This window comes from Fundulus heteroclitus, chromosome 13, assembly GCF_011125445.2.
Source record: "Fundulus heteroclitus isolate FHET01 chromosome 13, MU-UCD_Fhet_4.1, whole genome shotgun sequence".
Classification (NCBI taxonomy): Eukaryota; Metazoa; Chordata; class Actinopteri; order Cyprinodontiformes; family Fundulidae; genus Fundulus; species Fundulus heteroclitus.
This window is the reverse complement of record NC_046373.1, coordinates 38,230,996-38,257,220: the sequence shown is the minus strand read 5'-3', so window position 1 is coordinate 38,257,220 and position 26,225 is coordinate 38,230,996. Positions and strand designations below refer to the sequence as shown.

The following is a 26,225-nucleotide window of genomic DNA, read 5'->3' as shown; positions in this document are numbered from 1 at the left end:
AGCCGCCGATCAGTTTCTGCTGCCTTTCTCACTTGGTTCCGTCCATTTGTCCGGCATGAAGGTTTTAGCTGTGATCAGGAAAAAGTCAAGAGGTTGACAGACAGACAGTAAGCGGAAATCCGGTACCCACGCCTTCAAAATAAAACTGATTTACCACGCGCACGAGGATAAAATCCCTCCTGACAACAGAGACGTCTGTAGTTTTGTTGCAAAAGTTCAAACTTTTGGAAAGTAAGTGAAAGTAAAATATTTTATGTAACAATTAATATTGTTAGACTTTAAAGCGTCTTCTTGAGCAGCAATCTTCAGGTCCAGAACCTGATGGGTCTTCTCAAGCTGAGGCTACGCTGGAAATGGATTCCTCTGTAAAGCCTGGAGACACGGGTAAAGCCTTTAATGTGATTTATTCCTTCTAGGTGCTTCTCCAAGCACTTTATCTAATGAATAAATGATGGAGGAATATGCGTCACATGTTGTTTGTTTGAGGCTGTTGATGCTGATGGAGAGAACTGCCAGCTACTGAGGGCATGAATGTCAGCATGAGACACGCGAGGTTCAGGCCTCACGTTAATGTGCAGAGGGCCACCGCCATCACCTCCAGGGAGACCAGCACCCCATGGAGCCCAGGGGCCAGGCCACCCGCCACAGGATCACCACACATCCACCCAGAGGGCAGAGCCTGAGTGGACATGGAGCAGAACCCACAGGAACCAGGAACCAGGAACCAGACAGCAGGAACCAGGCACCAGGGGCAACACCAGCCCGCCAGGACCCGGTCCCCCAAGCGTCAGTCTGGTGTGGAACCCAGGGGCCCCGCGTGTCCAAACCCCCCAGCAGAGGGCCGGCCCCTGGACAGACAGCCAGGGCGGGTCAGCACCTCTGAGGCCCCAGAACCCCGAGGGCCCATACTGGCCCCAGGTGGGCAGAGTACATTACGGCAGATTTAATCAACTTAAACAAAGAAGGTAAATACATTTAAAGCACATTTTCTGTTTTACATCAGTATTAAAATTATTTGAATCGTTAAACTATTTAAATCTGTTTTATTTATTTGACTTATTTGGTCTATATTTTATTTTTAATAAATGAAATTCTGCATCATTCCATTAAAATGATTTCATTGAATTCTTATTTTATTTTAAATGGTCATTATTCTCAGTTATCTTCTGTCGACGCATTTAGTCTTTTATTTTATTTTGAAGGGCTTCAGCGGAAGTGGGACCTCTCCTCCTGAAGCTTGACCTTCTCGGTCTCTCCCAGTAGATTCCTCAGCGAAGACCTTCACACCCGCAGGACTGGACCGAACCTCTGCTTTTTCAGAACCCACCGAGCGGATCTGGTTCTGTAATCAGACTTCAACACTTTTCTAAACCCCTGGCGTCGGTTCCGTTTGGATCCTGCTACCCGTCTCCGCTGCCTCCTCTGCAGCTGGGTGTGTTTAGAGAGAGCAGAACCGGAGTTCGGCTCCTGTACCGCGGCGGTTCTGAGGAATGAACCCGTCTGGACTGCGTCTGGACCGACACCATGGATTATAAAGAGCTGGGGGTCCGTTTGGAGGAGAAGCTGACTCTGACGGACAAGAGTGAGTAGAACACGTTCTGACCCGGTACCACGGTACCATCGATCACCTGGAGAGATTCAGCCAATCAGATCAGTCCTTCCGGCCTGAGCTGAGCTGGATGCAGGTGTTGGGATGAAGCTGAGGTCCCGCTGCTCAGAAGCACTCCGGCAGCAGCTTCTCAGGTTCTTCCGTCTGCTCAGAATGGTTCTGGGGTCCAGAAACAGAGTTCCAGTCAAATCCTTGTTCTGGTGCTGGTGGCCCAGTTGATGGGAATGTTGAGTTAATTAATGCTTCACACCCTGAAGGTGACGCTGGTTTCTGAGGAGGTCTGACGGAGAACCTGCAGATGTTTCTATGTTCTCTGGATGATGGATGGATAGATGATGGATGGATGACGGATGGATGATGGATGGATGTTGGATGGATGACGGATGGATGATGGATGGATGGATGATTGATCGATGGATGGATGGATGATGGATTGATGGATGCATGCATGTTGGATGGATGGATGGATGATGGATGGATGACGGATGGATGGATGGATGACGGATGGATGAATGAATGGATGGATGATGGATGAATGGATGATTGATGGATGGATGGATGATGGATGGATGACGGATGGATGGATGGATGCATGTTGGATGGATGGATGGATGATGGATGGATGATGGATGGATGGATGGATGGATGGATGATGGATGGATGGATGATGGATGGATGACGGATGGATGGATGGATGACGGATGGATGAATGAATGGATGGATGATGGATGAATGGATGATTGATGGATGGATGGATGATGGATGGATGGATGGATGGATGCATGTTGGATGGATGGATGGATGGATGGATGATGGATGGATGATGATGGATGGATGATGATGGATGGATGACGGATGGATGACGGATGGATGGATGGATGATGGATGGATGGATGGATGGATGGATGATGATGATGGATGGATGATGGATGGATGATGATTGATGGATGGATGGATGGACGGATGGATGATGATTGATGGATGGATGGATGGATGATGATTGATGGATGGATGATGATTGATGGATGGATGATGGATGATGATTGATGGATGGATGATGATTGATGGATGGATGGATGGATGAATGATGGATGGATGGATGGAGAAGGTCTCTTCTTCTGACCCTTGTTGGGTTTGAGGCATGTTTTGCCAGGTTCTGGAGGTTCTGTGGTTCTCCCAGGTTCTCCCAGGTTCTTCTGGGTCGGGCTGGATGACGTCCTCCAGGTTCTGTGGTTCCCCAGGTTCTCCCAGGTTCTCCCTGGTTCTTCTGGGTCGGGCTGGTTCCTGGTGGTTCTGAGTGACGGCAGGACGGAGCAGCAGATGGACCAGAACTTCACCTGCAGTCATGAACCTGCAGGGGAAGAACCACAGAACCTTCTACCAGCTTCAGCCATGGCTGTCTGGTCTGCAGCGGTACCGGTTTGGTTCTGTACCTGGTCCGAATCATCAGGTGGACCCATAGGGGGACCGGTTCCGGTTCTGACCCACAATGACCTCATGACAGAGGACCAAGGAGCTGAAACAGGAAGTTCTGCATCTCCTGCTCCATCTCTGATCCGGTCTCCACCGAGAGTCCTGAGAATTGGACCATGGCTGAAAGAACCAGAACCTGGGTCCAAACAGCCGGAACGAGTTTTCTCTGTAGGCCGGCCGGGTTCTGCTCCATCGTGCAGGAGGTTCTGTCTGACCCGGCAGTTCTGTAGGACCCTCCAGGAGGAACCGGACCTGTTTCCAACTCTGGATCACTGGAGGGAATTTGGTTCTGAAAAGGCTGAACCAGGAGTCTGGGAAGGTCCAGTTGGTTCTGGATACGTGTTTGGGTTTAGAGGTCGGGTCCAAACGGTGGCAGACCCGGTTCAGAAGTCCTGGTACCACGCAGCAAACCGTTTGTTCCATGCAGGGTTCTACACAGCTGAGGTCCGGTTCTGATGTTTGCTTCTGGACCTTCAGGTGTCGGAACGTGTGTGTGACATGCTGGGTTCTGTTCTTCAGAACCTCTACCAGGCTGCGTGCTGGCCATCAGAACCGGATCAGAACCGATGTGTTCAGTTAATCCTTTCATGATACTGAATTGGGTTTAAAATCTGAAATTCTGCCTGGTTCTGTTCTGATTAAAGCATCCTTAACTAGAACCAGAACCCTGGGTTCTATGGACCTTTTGGGTCAGCGCTGACGGGTCGGTTAAAGTTCTTCTGATGTGAGGTTCTGCAGCCCGATGCGCAGTGCGGTCCAAAGAACCTTTACTGCTGCCGAGACACCAGAACCGCCCCACAGTGGAACAGTCAAGAATTATTCTATCCTATGGTTCTGGTTCGTCTATTCTATGGTTCTGGTTCTGGTTGTGGTTCTGGAGTTCTCTGTTCTGCAGAGCTGTGATCAGCTGTACTCTCACGTCTCGTGGAGTTCCTGAACAGACCCGTATTGTTCTGGAGCAGATCGTGCGATCAGCAGGGAAACAAAGACGGGTTTGGTTCCTCTGGGAGTCGCAGCGGGCGGTCGGACCGGACCGGACCGGACCGGACTGGACCGGACTGGACCGGACTGGACCGGGTCGGACCGGGTGGGACCGGACCGGACCGGACCGGACCGCGGGCCCAGCCAGCTTGTGACGTCACCAGGAATGTTGAACGTTAGATAAACGAGAACATTCCTTCTGTCTGCTGGCTGAGAGCCGCCGTCTGCTGCAGGGACAACTTTACAGACTGTTGGTGTCGACCCGGTGGTACTGGTGGACCCGGTGGGCCCGGTGGTACCGGTGGTCAAAGGGGTTTAATCAGGAGTTTGGACCTTCTGCAGCATCTGATCTCTGGTCGGTGATGCTGACCAGAACCTGAAGGTCCGGATGTTCTGAAGGAAGAACCAGCTGCTGCTTCCCCATCACTGTCAGATCACGGCCACACACCATCTGAGAACTGCACACCGGTCATGGTTCTGATGACGACCCAGTTTGGACCCAGCTTCAGCCGTTGGATTCTAGAACCCAACAGGGTCAGAACCTGTTTGGACCGCTCCCAGGAGCCAGACTGGTTCAGGGTCATGACTTTTAACCTGCTGGCTGAGGCCTGCAGACTCTGAGGCGGACCGGGAGGTTCTGGACCGGGAGGTTCTGGACCGGGAGGTTCTGAACATGCCGGGTCTCCTGGTTCGGGTTTGGTGCCGAGCAGAAAGGAGCGGAAAGGCTTTAGCTGCAGAACCTCCAGAACCAGAGAGGTCAGTGATTAGCTCTGCTGCTCCTGCAGAACATTCAGAGACGCTGCCGGCCCTTTAAGAGTCACCTCTGTAATCCAGCCCAGATTATCTGATGGTGATTTAATCCAGCGCACAGAGTCTGTTATTCTGCTGTTTTACTGTTTAAAAGGTTAAAAAAACAGATATTTTACTATTTTACTGATTTATTGATGAAAAAGGTTAAAAATCACCAAGAAGCTGACTTTTAGAGCCAGGGATGTTTTAAGATATCACTCATCGTGTCCCCGGGCCCTCAGCTGTGGGTCCGGGGCCCCGGGCCCTCAGCTGTGGGTTGGTCGGGGGGATCGTTCCTGCGGGTCCGGGGCCCCGGGCCCCCCCCCTGCGTCGGCCCTGCTGCTTTTATTGCAGCGTCTCTGAACGCTGCAGCTTCCTGCCGGAGCATCAGGGGCCCTCAGCGTCGGGCCGAGGCCTCAGGGGACCCGGGCAGATGCACCGCGGCTCACATTCCCGTCCCAGGATCTAATATTAGAGCGGCGAGCAGCGACTGCTGCAGCGGCGGCCATCTTGGCTCTGCTGACTGATTCATGACGGGCGGTGGGATTGATTCCCTCTGCAGGCCAACAGCGACGGCGGTCCTGGTGCTGCTGCTGCTGCCTCGCTGTTCCCAGAGCAGGAATGAGCAGGACAGCAGCAGGACAGCAGCAGGACAGCAGGACACAGGCGTCCTTTCACTTCCCAGAAGTCACACTGAGGCTGTCTGACCTCAGCGCCGCCTCATCTGTCCTCCGGCACGCCGCTTCGCTCTGATTCATCGAACAGCTGATGTTTTTCAGGAAGAGACGCTGCAGCGTTACCTAACCCTCAGTGTTGGCTATGCTTCCATTAATGAACGCTCTAACTACCACAACAACTTCCCTTTCAGGACATTTTACTTATTCTAAGGTACAACAGAAACTCGTTAATCGTTAATTCTCTCTATAAATTCAGAAAATAATCAACAAAGTTTGTTTTTTTGCAGTAAGTTGAAAGTCATTCATTCAGAGTTATTTCCTGTCTTTATTTATGTTCCATCAAACCAATAAAGATATTTTAACGTCCGTTATGACTAAAACAGAGAAAAGGACCAGAGAAGGTCAGAGCTGTATGTGTGTTATAGGAAAGTTTAGTGGAAGGAAGACATTTGGTAGAAAAGGTGCCGCAGCAGCTTTCAGAGTCCAAAGTCCTGTTTTCTGCTCGATCGTTTTTGTTATTTCATTTAGAGCTGGACAATATAGAAAAAAAGCATATGGATAATATCAATAATTATCAACAAATTCAAAACATTTATGTTAAGTGCAGCCCTGGTCATTTCATGCTGTTGCTTAGCAACCTATTTTTAGATACAGACACAAACACTGAATTCAAACTCAACCCTTTATTCAACCAAATTTTACCAAAACTACAAGTATTTAAAAACAGAACAAAGATTATGTGATCTCTGACATCTGTGAAGGGGGCGGAGCTTGGTTCCTTGGATCTGCGCTGTGATTGGCTGGGAGGATCTAATGTTGTAATATTAACCTACATGGCTAGAATGCAAAGGGAAGGAAAACTTCTATTGAACTTTTTATTGTCCTTTCTCTCCATCATGGATTCACGTCTTCTGATAAATATTTTTACTGAATCGCCATCCAGCCCTGACTTCCTCTAGAAGCTGCTGTGGAGCCACGCTGGCGCCTCCAGAGTCAGACTAACTCCACGCTGAGCGGAGCGGCGTTCTGCTGGGTGGAGCAGCATGCTCACGTCCCGGGAAGGCTACAAGACCCTTGGTTCAAATCCAACAGACTGCCCCTCTGGGCCCCTGAGCAACACTCTGCTGCCTGAGGGTCAAGGGTTAAATGCTTCAGGAAGTGATGTAACAATGAGGTCACAGAGGACAGGAAGTGAAACTCAAGGCCCTCGGCTCTAAAACAAGCGTCAACATGTTGTCTGGATTTCCCCTTTTCCCCGAGACGTGATGTTTATTTGATGATCGCCACGGCGACCGCTGTAGCAGGAAGAGGAGCGTCTGAGTCATGGAGGAGTCACAGCTGGCCCAGATGTGGCCCAGTTCTGGTTCAGTTCTGGTTCAGTTCTGGTTCAGTTCTGGTCCGACAAACGGGTCATGTGCGGTTCTGATCAGCTGGCCTGGTTCTGTTGGCAGCTCCTCCTGCTCTGAGCTCATGGTTCTCAGTCATCCTGCATGTTGAGGTGGTGTCTCTGCTTCCAGCAGAACAGAACCAGAACCCGACTGCTAGAACCGGGCTGGACCGGCAGAACTTCCTCTATTCTGCTTGTCAATGATTCAACAAGCCCTTAGACACATTTATCAGAGATCCTGGTCCATTTTTATATGACAGCAGTTTATTACCAACTAACTAACTAACTAACTAACTGACTAATTAATTAACTAACTAACTAACTAACCATGTTGAGAGTTTCGGGTCTGAAACAGATTTCTGTCTTTTGACACACAGGAGCGTCGTCATGTTGGTTCTGTTAGAGAACAGATTTGGACTCTAACAGAACCACGGACGGTTCTGGTGCTAACATTGGGCCCAGAAGGTTCTTGCTGGTGACCCGTGTTCTAGCAGGGTGCCTGCTGGGTCCGGGTCGTTCCCAGGAATGTGCTTCCTGTGCCGGCGTGGAGCGCCGTTGTCCCGCAGCTTTCCGGACTCGGTTCTGTCCCTGGAGGAGGAAGAGGAGGAGGAGGAGGAAGAGGAAGAGGAAGAGGAGGAGGAAGAGGAGGAGGAGGAGGAGGAGGAGGAGGAGGAGGAGGAGGAGGAAGAGGAGGAGGAGGAGGAAGATGAGGAGGAGGAGGAGGAGGAGCTGCTGAGGACACGTGGTCCTGCTTTCAGGAGGAACCCTGAGATTCCAGGAGGAGCTTCCCTCTCTCGTGTCTTCCTGCTCGGAGCGGCGCTGACATTCCAGACATTCCTGACCCAGATCCAACATGTTCTGCTCGCCACAGAACCTCGCAGCGTCTGCTCATGTTGTCCTGCAGAACTCAGAACCCTGGTGTTGCTTGCATGTGATCTGGGTTCTGATGCCAGCGTCGGGTTCTGCTGAACAGCCAATCAGCTTCCTGACTCTTCATGTTCTCCAGAAGGTGCAGGTTCCTTTTATGGGCCACGTTCTCTCTGCTGACTGCTAATAATAAACGGGCCTGCAGGGAGGAGGAGGAGGAGGAGGAGGAGAGCTGGGGCTGAATTAGCTTTCTGTGTCAGATGGAGCGCCGGCATCATGTGATGTTGACTGGTGCTGATGGCTGGAGGCATCTTCATCGCTCTGAGGAAGACCCAGAGAGCAGGAAGCATCTGCAGCCTGCTTTAGTCTGGCCTTCACATCTGAACCGTGCTTCCTGACCTTCCAACCAGGTGTTCCACCTGGGTCGGCTGAACCCGACTTGTTCCAGAACCAGATTCTAGTCTGGGTCTGTGAGGATCCACCAGGAGAAAGTCCATCCGTCCTTTTCAACCCTTTCCTGACCATGAAGTGTCCCTAAAGTCTCCATGGAGGTCTCTGAGGAGCGAAGACGTTCAGAAGGTCTCGTGTTTCAGAGCGGTTCCTCACAGAACCATGGGATGGATCTCCATGGTCCTCCTTCTGCAGAGGAGAACAGAAACCATCAAGGAATCTGGAGGACTTTCAGGAGCAGCCTCAGCTGGACAGCAGTGATCTCTGGTCCTTCAGACGGTTCTACACCAGAACCAGCTGGTAGAACCTCAGGGAGCATGGATGGTTCTATAGAACCTTCCTCCAGCTCTACATCCAGAGTTCACTGCCTTCACTGAGCAGAGAAGAACCGGATGTTCTCCTCAGAGGAGGTCCAGCTTCTCTGGGCTCAGATGCTTCTGGGATGGACCATCATGGACCAAATGGACCATCGTTGACCAGATGGACCATCATGGACCATCGTGGACCAGATGGACCATCGTGGACCATCATGGACCAGATGTACCATCATGGACCATCGTGGACCAGATGGACCATCTTGGACCAGATGGACCATCGTGGACCAGATGGACCATCGTGGACCAGATGAAGCGGTTCTCCAGGTGTTTGGACTCAGCTTCTCTGGGATGGAGCTGTGGGAACCTGGACCAGATGGATCAGTGGACTGTCTGCAGCTCGTAGTGACGTGACCAGAAGAAGTTTGGACTTTATCTTCTGTGGGAATGACCTGGAGGTGGTGGAACGGGGAAGTCCTCCAGTTCTTCTGCGGTTCTTCTCCTGACTGGGTCCACGTCTCTCCTCTCTGGCCGGTCTCAGATGGAGAAAGCTCCCAGAACCCGTCGGTAATGAGCCGTTTGAGGCTCTCGGTTCTGCTGCAGCCTGAGCAGAGCCGGTTCTGAGCGGTTCTGGCCGCTCATGGTGGGATCCACGGCGCCTCCTGTTGGATCAGGATGGTGCGTGGTTCTGATGCCCGTGTGGAGACCAGCCCTGTGCTGATCTATTTGATCCGGTTCTGTGAGCATCTGGACAGTCTTCATGTCTGAGAGGTCCGGTCCGGTTCTGTGTAACTCTGGTCCAGCAGAACCCAGCAGCTCAGACTGGGGCGGCGGCTGAATGAGCGGTTCTGAAAGGACGGGCTTCATCCTGGGAAACGTTTTGGGTTTGGAGACGATGACGGGAAGCTTGGCTGACCCGGTTTATCAGTGGAAAGAAGGTTCTGAATGGACCGGGCCAGTGGTTTGGACCGGAGGAGAACGATCAATCGCTCCTCATCAGCACCGGACCGGGTTAGGCTGCCATGGTTCAGGTTCCAAGCATCAAAGTTCTGCTCTCCAGCAAGATGTTCCTCCACTGGGACCTTTACCGTCCTGCAGGTCCGCAGCGGGGGAACCAGATGTTCCACATCCTGCCGGTCCGGTGTTCCCCTCACATCTGGGTCCTGATCGGTTCTCCTGCATGAAGGAAGCCGACCGGGCTCTAATGGTCCGGTCCATTCTCCTGCCCGGTTCTGAAACTTTTAGTAATTGTTGATTATTTTCCTCAGAAAACTGTTTGAAATCCATTAATATTTAAATATGTGATATTTAAATATCATTGTTTCATACATTAATATTTTAAATACGGGGTAATCAGAGCTCTGATATATGATGGAGCTTGATTATTAAGGGCTTTATACGTTAGAAGAAGAATTTTAAATTCTATTCTTGATTTAACAGGAAGCCAATGAAGGGAAGCTAAAACAGGAGAAATATGATCCCTCTTGTTGATTTTCATCAGAACTCTTGCTGCAGCATTTTGAATCAGCTGAAGACTTCGAACTGCATTTTGTGGACTTCCTGATAGTAAAGAATTACAATAGTCCAGCCTTGAAGTAACAAATGCATGGACCAGTTTTTCAGCATCACTCCTGGACAGAATGTTTCTAATTTTGGCGATATTCCGGAGGTGAAAAAAGGAAACTCTGGAAACCTGTTTAATATGGGATTTAAATGACATGTCTTGGTCAAAAACAACACCAAGATTTTTTACTTTATTACCAGAGGCCAAGTTAATGCCATCCAGATTAAGTGATTGATTAAGAAGTTTATTTTTTTGAGAACTCTGGCCCAAAGATTACAACTTCTGTCTTGTCAGAATTTAGATGCAGGAAATTTAAAGTCATCCAGCTTTTGATGTCATCAAGACATGACTGCAGTCGAAGTAACTGATTGGATTCATCAGGATTTATGGATAAATATAGCTGAGTATCATCAGCATAACAGTGGAAATTAATCCCATGCTGTCTGATAATTTTGCCTATCGGAAGCATATATATAGTAAATAGAATTGGTCCAAGGACTGAACCCTGTGGTACTCCACAAGTGACCCTAGAGTTTGAGGATTTATTAGTCGCTAAATATTCCCAGATGCAGGCAGGAAGTCCTCTGGATCCAGGGACTCCGTGGGTTCTGGGTCCTCAGGGGTTAATCAGTAATTATCTCCCATTTCATTCATTCACAGCCGGCAGACTCTGCTCTGTGAATGAATGCGGGGGGGGGGGGGTGACGTGTGGAGAAATGGTTTAACTGAGACTGACAGGCCAGCAGGACGTTCTGTGTTAAAGAGCAATGAGCAGAACGGACGTCTGCACGCTGCCAGCTTCATGCCTGCATTCTGAGATCTTTATTATCTGCTGCAGAACCTGAATGAATCTGTAGGAGAAAGGTTCTCAGAACCCGTCTGACATCTGATCCCTCTTCTCCTCTGCAGCTCTGCCTCTGCCTGCAGACGCTCCGTCCCTCCAGAACCCAGACAAGAACCCAGAGAAAGACCTTCTGACGCCGGACGACTCGGCCGTCTCGGACCTCTCCCCTAAAACAGACTCCAAAACAGAGACGCCCACCAGGACCGATGCCTCCTTGAAGACTGAAGCCCGGCCGTCAACGCCCGGCTCCAGCAGCAGCAGCCCCCAACCCAAGAAAGGTAGGCGAGGTTCTAGGTTCTGGGTTCTCTGGAACTCTGGAGAACAGATCCGTTTGAAGCCGAGTCGGACACATTTAAGATGATCTGCTAAAGATCTAGAAGATCTAAAGGAACTGACAACCTGCAGGATTAGTGAATGAATGTGTAAAGTTTACACCCTGAGACTGAATCAGAACCAGATTCTTTGACTTATGTGGCAGATTAGAAACGGTAAAATGACGTAAAATAATAAAATGAGACGTAAGACGAGCTGGAAAAGCCAAAGTTACCATGTGGCAGGAAGAAGCTCCGACCATCAAACCTTCCTCTGGAAGACGTTGTCCCTGCGGACACCTGCAGGTCCGGTCCAGCTTCAGGCGGAACGGGCCGACGCTCTGGAGCTTTTTAAGTAACTGCAGCTGTTCCATAATTAGTTTCTGTCTGGATTCAAACTAATCAGAGTCAGAAATACTTTAAGAAATCAAAACCAACCGGAGATTCCTGCCCAGTCTCCGGTCGATGAAACTCTGTGATGTCGACGTTCTACCAGGTTGAAAAACTGGATTTCATGGCGTTCCTCCAACGTTCTGGTTCTGCAGAGGATCCGGCCTGGATCTTCTGCGGAACCAGAACCGTTTAAAATCACAGAGCTGCTGAGTTGTTTGTCTCAGAAGCTGCTGGGCGGCGTGGGCGTGTTGCCATGGAGACAGCGCAATGAGCCAGCATCAGGGTTTAGAACCAGCTACGTGAGATTAGAGAGCGGAGAACCTGTTTCATCAACGCTTCCCTCTGTAGTCCAGAGAGGCTAATATGGCAGAGACAAACATCAGCAGCAGTAACCCTAACCCTGTGAGCCGGTTCTGTTCTAATGGGCCCAGACGCCGGTCCCCGGTCCGGTTCCCCGGCCTCTGTAGGGCTGTGTGGGTTCCCTCCCAGGAGATCAGGAGGGAGGGGGGGATGCAGGGTGCCATGGCGACAGAGGAGAGAAGTACTGCAGGGGCTGTGATTGGTCAGTGATGTTAGCGCTGATTTACAGGACAGAGGGGAAAGAGAGGCTGGGCTGCGTCAGCTGATCCTCCAGAACCACAGAGTGGAACCACAGAGTGGAACCACAGAGTGGAACATCTGACCGGGTCACACATGATGGCTCCTGATCGTCCTTCAGCAGATCAGCAGATCATGTGAGGGACACTGAAAGTCGTCCAGGTGGTCCAGGTGGTCCAGGTTGTCCAGGTGGACCAGGTTGTCCAGGTGGTCCAGGTGGTCCAGGTTGTCCAGGTGGTCCAGGTTGTCCAGGTGGTCCAGGTGGTCCAGGTGGTCCAGGTTGTCCAGGTTGTCCAGGTGGTCCAGGTGGTCCAGGTTGTCCAGGTGGTCCAGGTGGTCCAGGTTGTCCAGGTGGTCCAGGTTGTCCAGGTGGTCCAGGTGGTCCAGGTTGTCCAGGTGGTCCAGGTTGTCCAGGTGGTCCAGGTGGTCCAGGTTGTCCAGGTTGTCCAGGTTGTCCAGGTGGTCCAGGTGGTCTAGGTTGTCCAGGTGGTCCAGGTTGTCCAGGTGGTCCAGGTGGTCCAGGTGGTCCAGGTTGTCCAGGTTGTCCAGGTGGTCCAGGTGGTCCAGGTTGTCCAGGTGGTCCAGGTTGTCCAGGTTGTCCAGGTGGTCCAGGTTGTCCAGGTGATCCAGGTTGTCCTCTCCAGCTTCCTGGTTCTAATCAGACGCTGCGCAGGACGCAGAGAACAAACTCATCAACTTATTTTCCAGCCCGTTTTCTGCTGTAGTTCATGGAGGAAACGACGGTTTCATGTTTCGGTTCTGACACCAGACCGGACCAGAAGGTGCTGTCCAGCCACTCCTCAGCCGACCCGGTCCGGTCCGGTCAGGAGCTCCTCAGGGCGGCTGGCGGTCGGCGCCGGGTTTCTGGGTTTCTGGTTCTGCAGCTTCAGGTGAAACTTCTCTGCTTCTCCTTCCAGACTCCATGAGCTCAGAGCAGCGACAGAAACTGGCCAAGGAGCGACGAGAGGAGCGAGCCCGGTACATCGGTAAGAACCGGCGGTTCCGTAAGGTCCGACCGCGCCGTGCATGAAGCAGGATTGTTCTGACCCGCTCCGTGTTCGGACCTTCCTCTGTCTCTGCTCACTGCTTCTCTCACTCTGTCTTCCTGCACGGCTGTCAGAGCAACAGACTCAGCTGCAAGGTAGGAGCTTCACTGACAGCCCCCCCGTTCACCCGTTCATCTGTTCACCCGTTCATCTGTTCATCCGTTCACCCGTTCATCTGTTCACCCGTTCATCTGTTCATCTATCTGTTCATCTGTTCACCCGTTCATCTGCTCATCTGTTCATCCATTCATCTGTTCACCCATTCATCTGTTCATCCGTTCATCCGTTCATCTGTTCACCCGTTCATCTGTTCACCCGTTCATCTGTTCACCCGTTCACCCGTTCATCTGTTCACCCGTTCATCTGTTCATCTATCTGTTCATCTGTTCACCCGTTCATCTGCTCATCTGTTCATCCATTCATCTGTTCACCCATTCATCTGTTCATCCGTTCATCCGTTCATCCGTTCACCCGTTCATCTGCTCATCTGTTCATCCGTTCATCTGTTCATCCATTCATCTATCCGTTCATCTGTTCATCCGTTCATCTGTTCACCCGTTCATCTGTTCACCCGTTCATCTGTTCATCCATTCATCTATTTGTTCATCTGTTCACCCGTTAATCCATTCATCTGTTCACCCGTTCATCTGTTCATCCGTTCATCCGTTCATCCGTTCACCCGTTCATCTGTTCACCCGTTCATCTGTTCATCTATCTGTTCATCTGTTCACCCGTTCATCTGTTCACCCGTTCATCTGTTCACCTGCTCACCCGTTCATCCATCTGTTCATCCGTTCATCTGTTCACCCGTTCATCCATCTGTTCATCCGTTCATCTGTTCACCCGTTCATCCATTAATCTGTTCACCCGTTCATCCGCTCATCTGTTCATCCGTTCATCTGTTCACCCGTTCATCTGCTCATCTGTTCATCCATTCATCTGTTCATCCATTCATCTGTTCACCCATTCATCTGTTCATCCGTTCATCCGTTCACCCGTTCATCTGCTCATCTGTTCATCCGTTCATCTGTTCATCCATTCATCTATCCGTTCATCTGTTCACCTATTCATCCGTTCACCCGTTCATCCGTTCACCCGTTCATCTGTTCATTTGTTCATCTGTTCACCCGTTCATCCGTTCATCTGTTCACCCGTTCATCTGTTCATCTGTTCACCCGTTCATCTGTTCATCTGTTCACCCGTTCATCTGTTCATCCATTCATCCATCGTCCATCCGTCCAGCTTCCTGTTTGGTTTTAACGTTCTGCTCTAGGTTCTGCCTTGGTGTGTTCTGCATGTTCTCACCTTGGTTCTCCTGAGCAGCCAATCAGACGCCGTGCTGTGGCGTCATTAGGGTGGAGCAGCAGACAGCATGGCTGCAGCTGCTCTGGGATCAGATTCAGAAACAGAAACATGGCCGACTGTCCGTCGTTTATCGGCCATCAGGGTGAGGGCAAACGTGACGAGGCGTTAAAGATGTTGGCTGATTCAGCTCGTTCTGCTGCAGCTGCAGAAACAGATTAAACTCCAGAGAACGCGCTATGCTAACGTCACGGTAACAGAGCAGGAGCTGTAATATTAGCTCAGATGTAATATTAACCTCATCTTCAGTTCAGCGTTAATATTCCACCGATGATCCGCAGCAGGAAAGGTTCAGACAGGAAGAACCCTGCCGGTCAGTGATCAGTGAGCTGTTCCTAGATCAGCCTCCTGAAGGTGTCTGAGCAGCAGAGATGGTGGCAGCAGGTCAGATGGTGGCCTCCAGCTTTACTGTGGAAGCTTCACAGCTTTAACTGCAAAGGATGGATTGGTGTTTAACTGTCGGCAGCAGGGAGGGTGGAGGCAGACTGCAGTGAGGAGCAGCAGGAGGCTGCAGCAGCTTTACTGTTTCCCATCTGCTTCTCTGTTTGGATGCTGCTGATGATGTTTGCAGCTCCGGATGATTAACCGCTGCTTAATTCAGAAAAACTCTCTCTTTCTCTGGGATTTTATGTTTAATCAACAGCTGGATGCACGTCTACGGCGTTAGCTCTAGGTGTTGGTAGTGCAGTTATTATTTTTTACGGTTTATGCAGAAACTCCTGCACTCTCTCTGAAGAGAGAAACTGCTGCTGGTGTTTATCTGAGACTCAGAGCTGACGTGCTGCAGAGAGGAGATGTTCCTCTGAAACGTTCTAGCAGTGTGGATCTGTGGAGCTGACCTTCAGGGAGCAGAAAACATGCTGACCAACAGCCCAGGTTCCTCACCAGGTTCTGTGTTTCTGCAGCCGCGAAGAAGGCCCAGTGGCTGGAGAAGGAGGAGAAGGCCCGGCGGCTGAGGGAGAGCCAGCTGGAGGACCGGCGGAGGAAACTGGAGGAGCAGAGGCTGAAGGCGGAGAAACGCCGAGCTCTGCTGGAGGAGAAGCAGAGACAGAAACTGGAGAAGAACAAGGTGAGAAGCTCCGCTGTGCACAGGTCTTCTTCAGCAGCACTGAGTATTTTTACCCCTAAAGTAAGATAAGTAGATATCCTGCATTTGAAATAAGATGATGGAGATTAATTGTTATTATTTTAATAAGTGCAAAAATGTTATTCCATTGGCAAATAGTCTTATTTAGCTGCTCAAATCAAGTAAAAATATAGTAATTTCAAGAACATTTATTCACTTTTAGTTCCCTTTTTGCAGTGAGAGTTTTTAGGCCTGAAGCTCCTTTTGTCTCCAGATCTTTAACAACAAAACTCAACAGTTCTTTATATCTTTTTACATTCAGAAACCAAAACGGGAACAAATTGTGACTTTGTGTCAGGCGCTCCGTTTTGACTCCTAAACTGGATCCAGACTGAAGAAAAAACTTTGCAAAACCTTCAGAAAACCTGAGAGCTGCTGATTAATACCAAATTAGAGGAAGGAAAGCAGAACCGAGCCGGGTCAGGAGTTCTGCACAGAACTGTGGACCGGTCCAGTTCATGCAGGCTTGGTGCTGCATGAACTTTGGTCCGCTGGTCTCTTTCTTTACTTTCAAAGCGTGTAAATGTTAAATAAACTTTAAAGCAAACTAAAATTTCAAGCACTGAGTCGGTAAATATTAATTATATTTTATTTAAATGCAGTCATCACAAAGTGGAATCAGTAACGCTCAGAAACAGAAACTATTTCTTCTTTCAGGTTTTAATTTAGCTTTTTTCTATTTGACTTAATTGTATTATTTCATATTGGTTTTATTTTATTAAGTTGATTTTATGTTGTGTTATTTGATTTCATTCATTTGATTTGTCTTTAGGTTTTATTATTAACCTTTTTTAATTTGTTGAAAAATTCTCACAGTATTTTCCTCTTTTATTTTCCATTTTCTTAGACTTTTTTATTGCAAATTATATTTAGTTTTATTTTCAGTTACTGTATTTTTAATTTGAATACATTTTTTTAAAGAGTTTTACCATTTTGATTTAAACAAAAACAAACAATGTGCAAACTTAAAATTGTGGGATCTGAAGAAAGGATCCATTTCTAATGGAGGCTTAAAAATCTTTGGGATCTTAAAGCGAACTTGGCCTGGCGCTGCACAATGCATAAAATAAAATAAAATTAAATAAAATTAAATAAAATTAAATCAAACCAAATAAAATAAAATCAGACCAAATCAAATTAAATTAAATCAAACCAAACCAAATCAAATCAAATCAAATCAAATCAAATCAAAACAAACCAAATCAAATCAAAACAAATCAAATCAAATCAAACCAAATCAAATAAAATCAAATCAAATCAGACCAAATCAAATTAAATTAAATCAAACCAAACCAAATCAAATCAAATCAAATCAAATCAAATCAAAACAAACCAAATCAAATCAAAACAAATCAAATCAAATCAAACCAAATCAAATTAAATTAAATCAAACCAAACCAAATCAAATCAAATCAAATCAAATCAAATCAAAACAAACCAAATCAAATCAAAACAAATCAAATCAAATCAAATCAAATAAAATAAAATCAAACCAAATCATCAGATCAACAAGGACTGACACAGGAGATGGAAAGTGATCCGGCTCGTTTGAACTGTTCGTTTCCACAGGAACGATACGAGGCGGCCATCAAGAGGTCCACCAAGAAGACGTGGGCTGAGATCCGCCAGCAGAGGTGGTCCTGGGCCGGCGGCCTCAACCAGACGTCCCGCAGAGAAAGTGAGTTTCAGACGAGCGTCTGGGCGGTCCCAACAGAGCAGCGGGTCAGGCGTCCGGGCTGAAACATGACTCTGTGCTGCAGACTGCAGCTCACCGTGCAGCTGATGCAATGCCAGGAAATAGCTCGTCAGGAGGGCGGGGCCCCAGGGCCCGGCGACCCACACACTTCTTTCTCCTGCTAACACTTAAAGTGTCTGAGTGCTTCTGGGCACCAGCTGGTGGGAATGTTTCCTTTAGTGTCCGACAGACATTCCTGCCATGTTTGACTACATTAGCGTAGCGAAGAGCTAATCGCCTTCTCTATTGTCCTGTTACACAGTCAGAAATGAAACTGGAGAGATCCTGAATTTATTGTCAGCTGCTGCTGCAGAAATGAGCTTTTAAACCCAACGTGCTTTCTAACCACATCCCGATCCCAACCGTTCCTCAAACCCCCCCCCCCCCCCCCCCCCCCCCCACCCGTCCACGCTGGCTGGAGTTGAGCTCAGGGAATAGAGACTGCCCGGTGACGGCGGTGTGACCCGGGCTGAGGGTGGGGGGGCATTCCCGTCTCCTGGCGGCCCTCAGCTGGGGCCGCCGCCCACGCCCGGCCCCATGTGAACAGTTGTTGTCTGTTGCGTTCTCTCTGGTGCAGGCAGATGCTCGGCCTCCACGGTCAACTTGCCCAGACAGGTGGACCCTGTCATTAACAACAGGCTGTCCAAGTCCTCCGCCACGCTCTGGAACTCCCCCAACCGAAGTAAGACGAGCCGACGTCGGTGTCCACCAGGCCTCCCCCCCCTCCCTCCCTCTTCATCCCCTCCCCTCATCCTAATCTGGTTTTCTTTGGTTATTCTTATAACTGTTGTCTGTGGTGGCCTGCCTGCCTGCCTGTGCTTGGTGACTGGTCATTTACCACCCGCTCCCTCCGACTGTCACGCTCTGGGTCTCGTCTGCATCGTGGGTTTTAATTTTAGTTGGTGGTTTGTCTTTGATTTGAGTTCTTTGCATTTTTGATCAGCATCACCTCGACATCTTTTGGGTGTTTCATGGGTTTCTAAGCTTACATCCTGTCTCACCACCTGCTTTTTGGTTGTCCCCCTCCACTTCACTGTGAGTGGTCTGTGGTGATGGTGGTGGATATTATCCAGCAGACAATGTTTGTAGAGAATCAAGCATAGAGCGACTATTACAGTCACTGCTAGTTATTTGTTGTGTTTGAGCAGCTAACACCTGATTATCTGTTTCAGATTATGTCAGACAGTAGCGCATATTTTTCTGGTAGTAGGACAACATTAATGTTATTAATGTGTCCAAAACAATGTTAATAACTAATTTATTCACAGAGTTGGGTAGAGTAGTAGTAGTAGTAAGAGGTTTTACTCAAGAGCAGCACTACTTCAACATATTTCTACTCAAGTCAAAGTAAAAAGTACCCAACAGAGAAATTACTCAAGTAAGAGTAAAATGTATTTAGTAAGAAGGCTACTCAAGTACTGAGTAACTAATCCTACTAATCGCTGAACAAATATTTAAAACTGATGTAATTTGTCAGGCAGAAATATTAAATTATGTACAAATTCTAACCGTAATTCAGGCAGAATAAACACTTTTCTAAACAATGTTTTTCAATATAAAACATATGAAACCAAGCAGTTAATGTATATACGGTAGGTTGGGACAGTTCAAAGTACTTCTAGTAACAATATCTACTGTTTACTGTGGTTAGTTGACCTGTAAATGGCTGGATGAGCTCAGCAGATAGAAAATAACATTAAAACAACAAAGCTTGTGTATAAACAGGAGGTCTCACCTCAATATAAACTGTAGACGCCTCTCTGGTGCATTTTAGGTTGAAACAAGTTATTCCTTATTCAGTGAAGTTACTCACAGTGGAGATTTTACTCAAGTAGGAGTAGCGATATTTCCTCATAATACTTACTCAAGTAAAAGTAAGAAGAACAATGCAGTAAAACTACTCCTAGAAGTACATTTTGTTCAAAGTGACTCAAGTAAATGTAACCAGGGACTACCCACCTCTGTTTATTCACAATGATGCTTTTAGCTAAGGGCTAAAAGTGACAAAGTGGCTATAGCATTCAGCCTTTAGCGCAAAGCAAAGTTTTAAGCTTTAAAGAGCTTGAAACTATTTAATGAATCACTCTAAAAACAAGAAACAATAGTTTTTCATGGCTCTGTTACACACCAGAGTACTTTAAAATAAAAGCTATCTTTAGCATGTTAGCTTTCAGCTCAAACCTCTGTTGTGTGTAGCAAAGTTAAAAAAGCCTTAATGGGAAATGTTTCTCACTTCCATTACATATTAAAAACATGATATAATTTGGGATTAAAACAAGACCTGGCTTTTATAAGTTACTTATTGCTCCGTTAGGCAGAAGGAACAACAATGCTTTGAGCTAAAGGCCTACTTTAGCATGCTAACAGGCTAGCTTTGAAAAAGCTAACAAGTTAAAGTAAAGCATGTTGGTTTTAGATGTCAGCATTATTACATTTTTCTAGGCTGAGCTACTAAGTACAATTGAATTTAAGGTCAAATTGTTACTATATTATATTGTGTATGAATGCTTAAGTGTAGTCCAGGTGTAGCACTGGGACGTACTAATCTACAGTTACTCTCCTACAAATATCTTATTGTCTCCTTGCAGTTTCATCTTTTATGTTTTTTAGTTTGTAGTTCAATAACTGCTATAAATAACATATCTAAATAGATTCTGAAGGCCCAAAATGGTAAACTAGGCGTTTGCAGTTCTGGCAAAAATAATCTCTTCTGCTAAAGTATTCAGATTAAAAATGTACTACATTCATCATATTATAAGAGGCTGTAAATTTACCATTAAAGCTTCTTCCCTTTGGGCTTATTCAGGCTTGTTTTGCTCCTGTATTTAAATTCAACTTGTAATTTTATGAGAATTATATAAAACTGTATTTTACAATGCAAGAATTATAGGAAACGCACTACATTTAAACAATGAACATTGATTTAAGGTTGAATTAGGTGAAATTGGATTACTAAAGGTTAAAAAATCCCATGTACTGTATCACCCAAACCAAACCTGGTATGTATGTGTCTCAGTAATCGACAGCTACACATTGCCACTGGTTTAGACTCTAAAGATATGAAACTGTTCTGAAAGTTCTGGTTCATCTTCAGTTCAGAGACTTGATCCAACAAGCTTGGCTGAGTTTATAGAGCCTATTAAACTACATAAAAGGCTCAAATATTTCTTTTCACCAACTGCTGTGTGTTTAAAAGTTGTTAAACCATCAATTAGGCTAATTTAATTGCACACCTGCGTTGTCACGTTGACACATTAGCAGCATCGCGTTAATTAATATGGGTTGTTTCTGATCAAGCACAGAGCAATCAGCACTTCAGCTCTCAGCCTCACTGTTGCCATATAGAGTCAGATCATCAGTGGTATCGCTGCAGGAGAACGTCAAGCCTCTAAACGGACGGCATGGACTCCAGAACTGTAGGTTCTGCATCTGGAAATAATCAGCAGGCCGTCTCAGCTCTGCTTTGTTGGAAGGAGCGTAGATAGCTGGATGTAGGAGGAGGTAGATATCTGCAGGAAGGCAAACAGTCGATCAGCATCTCAGCCTCGTCCTGCTGCATCGTGACAGGAAGAGGAGGAGGGAAGGCGCTGTAGCCTAGCAACAGGAGGTAGTGAGGTTATCCGTTATAGTCAGAGGAGCCGACTGTCGGCGTGTTGAAGCGCCTCTTGGTGCTGGCTCTTACTGTACCGTTGAGTGCCGCTATAAAGGTGCCGTGTCAGTGTGTGTCGGCGTACCGAGGCTAAAACTGAGAGATGAAAATAAAATCATCTCACTGTAAAACAATCTATGTGCCAGGTTCTGTTACCACAGACAGGAAGAACGCAGAGATCAAATCAGCTGTTCTTCACCTTAACGACGTTGTTCTGTCTCCTGTGGACTCGTTATCAGCTGAAGCTGAAGGAAGACATCAGAACTCATTTCTCAGCTTCTCTGTCATGTTTAAAATACTCTGTAACATATTTAACTGGATCATATTAATGTCAAAACATTGTCTCATAAGCAATAAGGAATCCAAAGGATCAATCTCATCTGAAGACATAGTCTGGCTTCTGTGGCTACCGAAGAGACGGGCCAGTGGTTCTGGTCTCACCTGACTCTGGGCTTTAGATGCCGTGAGGTTCCCCACTTTGAATATGAAGGGAAATGTATTTAAAGGAAAGCGCTAAGTGATTCTGAGCCAGAATAGAGGAAAAACAGAGGAAAACTGGGATCTGGGGCAACCTTTCACTTAAATATGACAAAGGTTGAGGGCAGTGGTATCCATAATGTGGCCTGGGGGCCATTTCTGGTCCTCTGAATAATTTAGTTTGGCCCCAGACCACAGTTCTAGAAAGAAGCAGATCTGACTGTTAATGAAGGTGTTTGTGGTGAGATCATCAGACAAATAAAATCCTTTTAACACAGAAAAAAATGCTTTACGCTTATAACAACACAGTTTACTTCTCACACGTTAACCAGGTCTTAACTTTGCCGTAAAGATGATCACAAACATCCAGGAAAGGATTTTTGGACACCGCCTGTGTTGGGATGACAGCAACTGTAACGTACGACCAAACAGAAACAAAAAGGCTCCTGAGACCAGACCTCTGGAGGCTGATCACGCTGGTTCCCTCTGAGCCTCTAAGTTCAGCAGTTCAGGAGACGTCATGTGGCACTGATCGGCCAATCAGAAGCGGACCTGGGGTAACATTAGAACCACCGTGCTCTGCGTTAGACAGCCAATCAAAGAGCTACCATCCTGAGGTGATGACTGCAGCTGTTTTCACTCAGAGTTCATCTAATCGATGGAATAATTTAATACAAGTTTATTTATATAGCATCAATTCACATCACATCATCATCAAGGCTCTTTCCAAAGTCAGACTCCATCAGATCCTCCAGGTTGGTGAGAAAGTTTCCTCTCTAAGGAAACCCAGCAGGTTGCATCAAGTCTCTCCAAGCAGCATTCACTCCTCCTGAAAGAGCGTAGAGCCACAGTGGACAGTCGTCTGCATTGTTGATGGCTTTGCAGCAATCCCTCATACTGAGCATGCATGAAGCGACAGTGGAGAGGAAAACTCCCCTTTAACAGGGAGGAGAACCTCCAGCAGAACCAGAACCAGGCTCAGTGTGAACGCTCATCTGCCTCCACCCACTGGGGCTTAGAGAAGACAGAGCAGAGACACAGAAAGCTCAGAAGCTCACATTGACCCAGGAGTACTTTCTATGTTAGAGAAGACAGAGCAGAGACACAGAAAGCACAGAAGCTCACATTGACCCAGGAGTACTTTCTATGTTAGAGAAGACAGAGCAGAGACACAGAAAGCTCAGAAGCTCACATTGACCCAGGAGTACTTTCTATGTTAGAGAAGACAGAGCAGAGACACAGAAAGCTCAGAAGCTCACATTGACCCAGGAGTACTTTCTATGTTAGAGAAGACAGAGCAGAGACACAGAAAGCTCAGAAGCTCACATTGACCCAGGAGTACTTTCTATGTTAGATGGTAATAGAGGATGATCTGCCTCCCCTGATGATGTCACAGCTAACAGAACACCAGACCAGGTGTACCTTCTATAAAGAGAAAATGATAACAAAAAGTTAAAAGCTGAAATAACAATAAACAATGCAGACTGGAGAGCAGTAGGAGAACTCAGCAGAATAAAAAAAACATCAAGTATCTGAGTTACGGTCATTATGGACTAATTTAAAGCTAAATAAGACATTTCATGAGAAGGACTTTGACATCTACTGCAGGCTTTCATAAATACCAACATCATGTTTTCTCATAGAGCATTTCTTTAGCCCTCGTCTGCTGGGATAAGAGCTTGTTTTGACTGGATTCATGGTTCTGTGAGGACATTTTAAAAGAACCCGGAGAAAGGACGTTCTTAGAGGAGAAAGTCAGATCTGAGGAGGAGATCTATTCCAGAACCATCTGTAAAGGTTCTGGTCTCTTCTGGAATCTAATTCTCTGATTTTTCTTCATGTCTGCAGAATGGCTCTAAATGTTCCAGATGTTTAAACACCTGAATGGTCTCTGGAATCTGGACCCAGTCAAACCACAGCCTGGTATCTGAGCCGGTCCTGGTCCAGACTTGAGAATAGCAGCATAGAAACTCAATGTTTTCCTGACCGAGCCATTAACTAGGGTCAGCCGGTGTAGGCTCAGCCTTTGTCAGATGCTAAGGGTCTAAACAGAGAAGATACGGAGGCGATTAGGACCAGATATCAGAGAACGATGAAGCAGAAGTCTGAGATCATAGCCCAGAAGCAGGTTTTGGTTCTGAAGGTTTTCCTGAGCTGGACTGTTTGTGAATGGATGTGTTGCCCAGAGATTCCTCCTCTGCTCTCAGTAGCTTCACGTGTTTTATAAGGCATGAAGGAGGCGGTGTGAGGAGGCCCATCAGCAGCCACTAACAGCGCCCTCTATGTGTCAGCCCGCAGCCTGCGCCTCAGCCCCTGGGAGAGCCGCATCGTGGAGCGGCTCATGACGCCGACGCTGTCCTTCCTGGCCCGGAGCCGCAGCGCCGCCACGCTGCTCCACAGCGCAGACTCCCGTGAGTGAAGAGCCGGTTCCCCCAGGCTCTCAGTCTGCTTCCACCTGTTCTGCTCTCTACACACCTGCCAGCGTTTATGTGTTCAGACACTAGAACATCTCACACTCTCAATTAAACCTTTATAATTTGGGCTGATTTTAGTCAGAATATGAACGTTTTATCATCCGGAGAGGAAGAGCTCCATGTGTTGTGGTCTCTGCATGGTGTGAGTGTTTGTTGCTCCTGTTCAGCCTCAGCCAGCCCCTTCAACTCCTGCTCACATCAGCATCAGAGCGCCGCCGAGCGCTGGCGGGTTTCCTCTGCCAGCACGCCGGACATCACGCAGCGGCAGCGCCGACGCAACTCCACGCCGGTAAGCAGGAGGGGGGGGGGGGGGGGGTCATCAGGGTCTGATGCAGCGATTCAATCCAGTAACAGGCACAAGCCTGAATTTGGAAAACTATGAAGCTAAATGCAGGTAGAACATTTCCAAAGTTATGAAATACGCTGATAAGAAAGTGAAGATAAGAGACTTTCTGCAGGATGTGAGAACCAGAGACCCAGAACATGTTGGGTCATCTGTTACCGATGGGACTGCCTCATCTTCTGAGGCGCAGATGGAGCCACTGCAGACAGGAAGCTGAGCCTCAAGCCGTCTCTGTGTAAAAACTAGAAGTAAAACCAAAACCATTCCTGGACGCTGAGCTCCAGAACCTTCTGGTGGTCCTGCATGTGCATCTTCATGTGTCTGAACAGGGTTCTGTAGGACATCTGGTTCTTTAAACAGAACCTTCAGGTCCAGTTTCCATCCAGGGCTGCAATCTCCTGGGAGGAGATGACGGTGTGGGCGTGTCTCTCTGCACGCTGGGCTCTGATTGGACAGAAAGCAGGAATTACTCTAGCAGTGGGAGAGAGAAATACCTACGATTGGACGGAGAAACTGGACCTGTGGAGATGAAGCTGTGGCCACGAAAGGTTCTGAATATTTCACTGGGTCAGAACCATCACTGAGCTGCACCTTCTGGGGGAAGCTGAGAAAAGTTAAACGGGTCACATGGAGGAGTAGAAGGTTCTGGTTGGTCCAGCCTGGGATCTGAATCCTTTAGCCTTAGAGTGTTTTAGCCGAATCAGATCGCTGTCATCGGCTTCACCCGCTAATCCAGATGCTAACGTCCTGCTGTTGGTCTCACCTCCAGGTGGACAAGAAGAAGAAGGAGAAGAAGGACAAGGAGCGAGAGAACGAGAAAGAGAAGAACGCTCTGACAAAGGAGAGAGTGCAGAAGAAGAGACCGACGACATCATCACCAAACGCCACCGTCTCCAGGTCCAGGCCTGAGGGCAGGTACTGAGATCCTCCTGTGAGGAGGAGGAGGAGGAAACATCTTCTCCTCAGGTGCTTCACCTGAGGAGGAAACATCTTCTCCTCAGGTGAAGCACCTGAGGAGGAAACATCTTCTCCTCAGGTGAAGCACCTGGAGCCTCCTGACGGTTCTCCTCCTCTCTGCTCCTCAGCGCTCAGAGGCCCAGGAACAGACCTCCTTCCCCGGCCCCTAAAAGCCGGCCTCTGTCCCCTCTGGTGCCGGCGCCGGCCTCCAGGACCCCCGCGGGAAAGAAGACGCCGCCCCCGCCGGCCAAGACCCGACCCAAACGGGCCCAGACGCCGGCCAGAGTCCAGGCCCAGACGGTCTCTGCCGTCACCGTGGAAACCAGAGATGAGCCGCCGCCGGCCGCCGGTCCGGAGGAGAGAAAGGGTAAGTTACCCAGAAAAGTTCTGATCCGGTCCGGAGGACCGCAGAGGGAGGAGGTACGGTTGAGGAGCTGCAGAACCTCCTGGTTCTGGGTTAGTGCTGACTGGACTTCCTGTGTGTCCATCTGCCAGCCGCCGGTACCGTTCCCGCCATAGTGGTCTCCACCGCCCCGCTCACGCCGCCGTCTCTCAGCCCGCCCGTCGTAGCGGCGCCGTCGGCACCGAGCGCCCCGCCGGCGCCGGCCGCCCCGCCGGCGCCGGCCAGCAGGCCGTCGGCCGGCACCAACGACCCGGAGGAGGCGGCCCGCGCCCTGGCGGAGAAACGGAGGCAGGCCCGGGAGCAGCGGGAGAAGGAGGAGCAGGAGCGTGTGGAGCAGGAGCAGCGCAACAGGTGAGCATGAAATCAGCCGAGGGGCGCGGCTCTGGTACCGACCCGG

At 48.4% G+C, this 26,225-nt stretch overlaps 1 protein-coding gene across 6 annotated transcripts in view; it reads left to right on the top strand.

Annotated features, from left to right (window-relative positions):
• The first annotated feature begins 1,233 nt into the window (after positions 1-1,233).
• The window catches only part of LOC105922017 (MAP7 domain-containing protein 1), a 28,666-nt gene continuing 3,674 nt past the window's right edge, over positions 1,234-26,225 (top strand). For 2 of the 6 annotated variants that reach the window (XR_004932355.1, XM_036145684.1), the window contains exons 1-12: positions 1,235-1,582; positions 11,021-11,233; positions 13,174-13,242; positions 13,377-13,397; positions 15,570-15,733; positions 17,360-17,468; positions 18,103-18,207; positions 23,943-24,062; positions 24,293-24,414; positions 25,238-25,383; positions 25,554-25,792; positions 25,921-26,179. Coding sequence is in view for 1 of the 6 variants with exons in the window: in XM_036145684.1 (XP_036001577.1) it covers positions 1,525-1,582; positions 11,021-11,233; positions 13,174-13,242; positions 13,377-13,397; positions 15,570-15,733; positions 17,360-17,468; positions 18,103-18,207; positions 23,943-24,062; positions 24,293-24,414; positions 25,238-25,383; positions 25,554-25,792; positions 25,921-26,179 (1,625 nt within the window). In the remaining 5 variants the exon portion in view is untranslated. Of the gene's footprint in view, positions 1,583-11,020; positions 11,234-13,173; positions 13,243-13,376; positions 13,398-15,569; positions 15,734-17,359; positions 17,469-18,102; positions 18,208-23,942; positions 24,063-24,292; positions 24,415-25,237; positions 25,384-25,553; positions 25,793-25,920; positions 26,180-26,225 lie in introns of all 6 variants that reach the window. The other 4 variants (XR_004932358.1, XR_004932356.1, XR_004932357.1 and 1 more) reach the window with 4 other exon arrangements.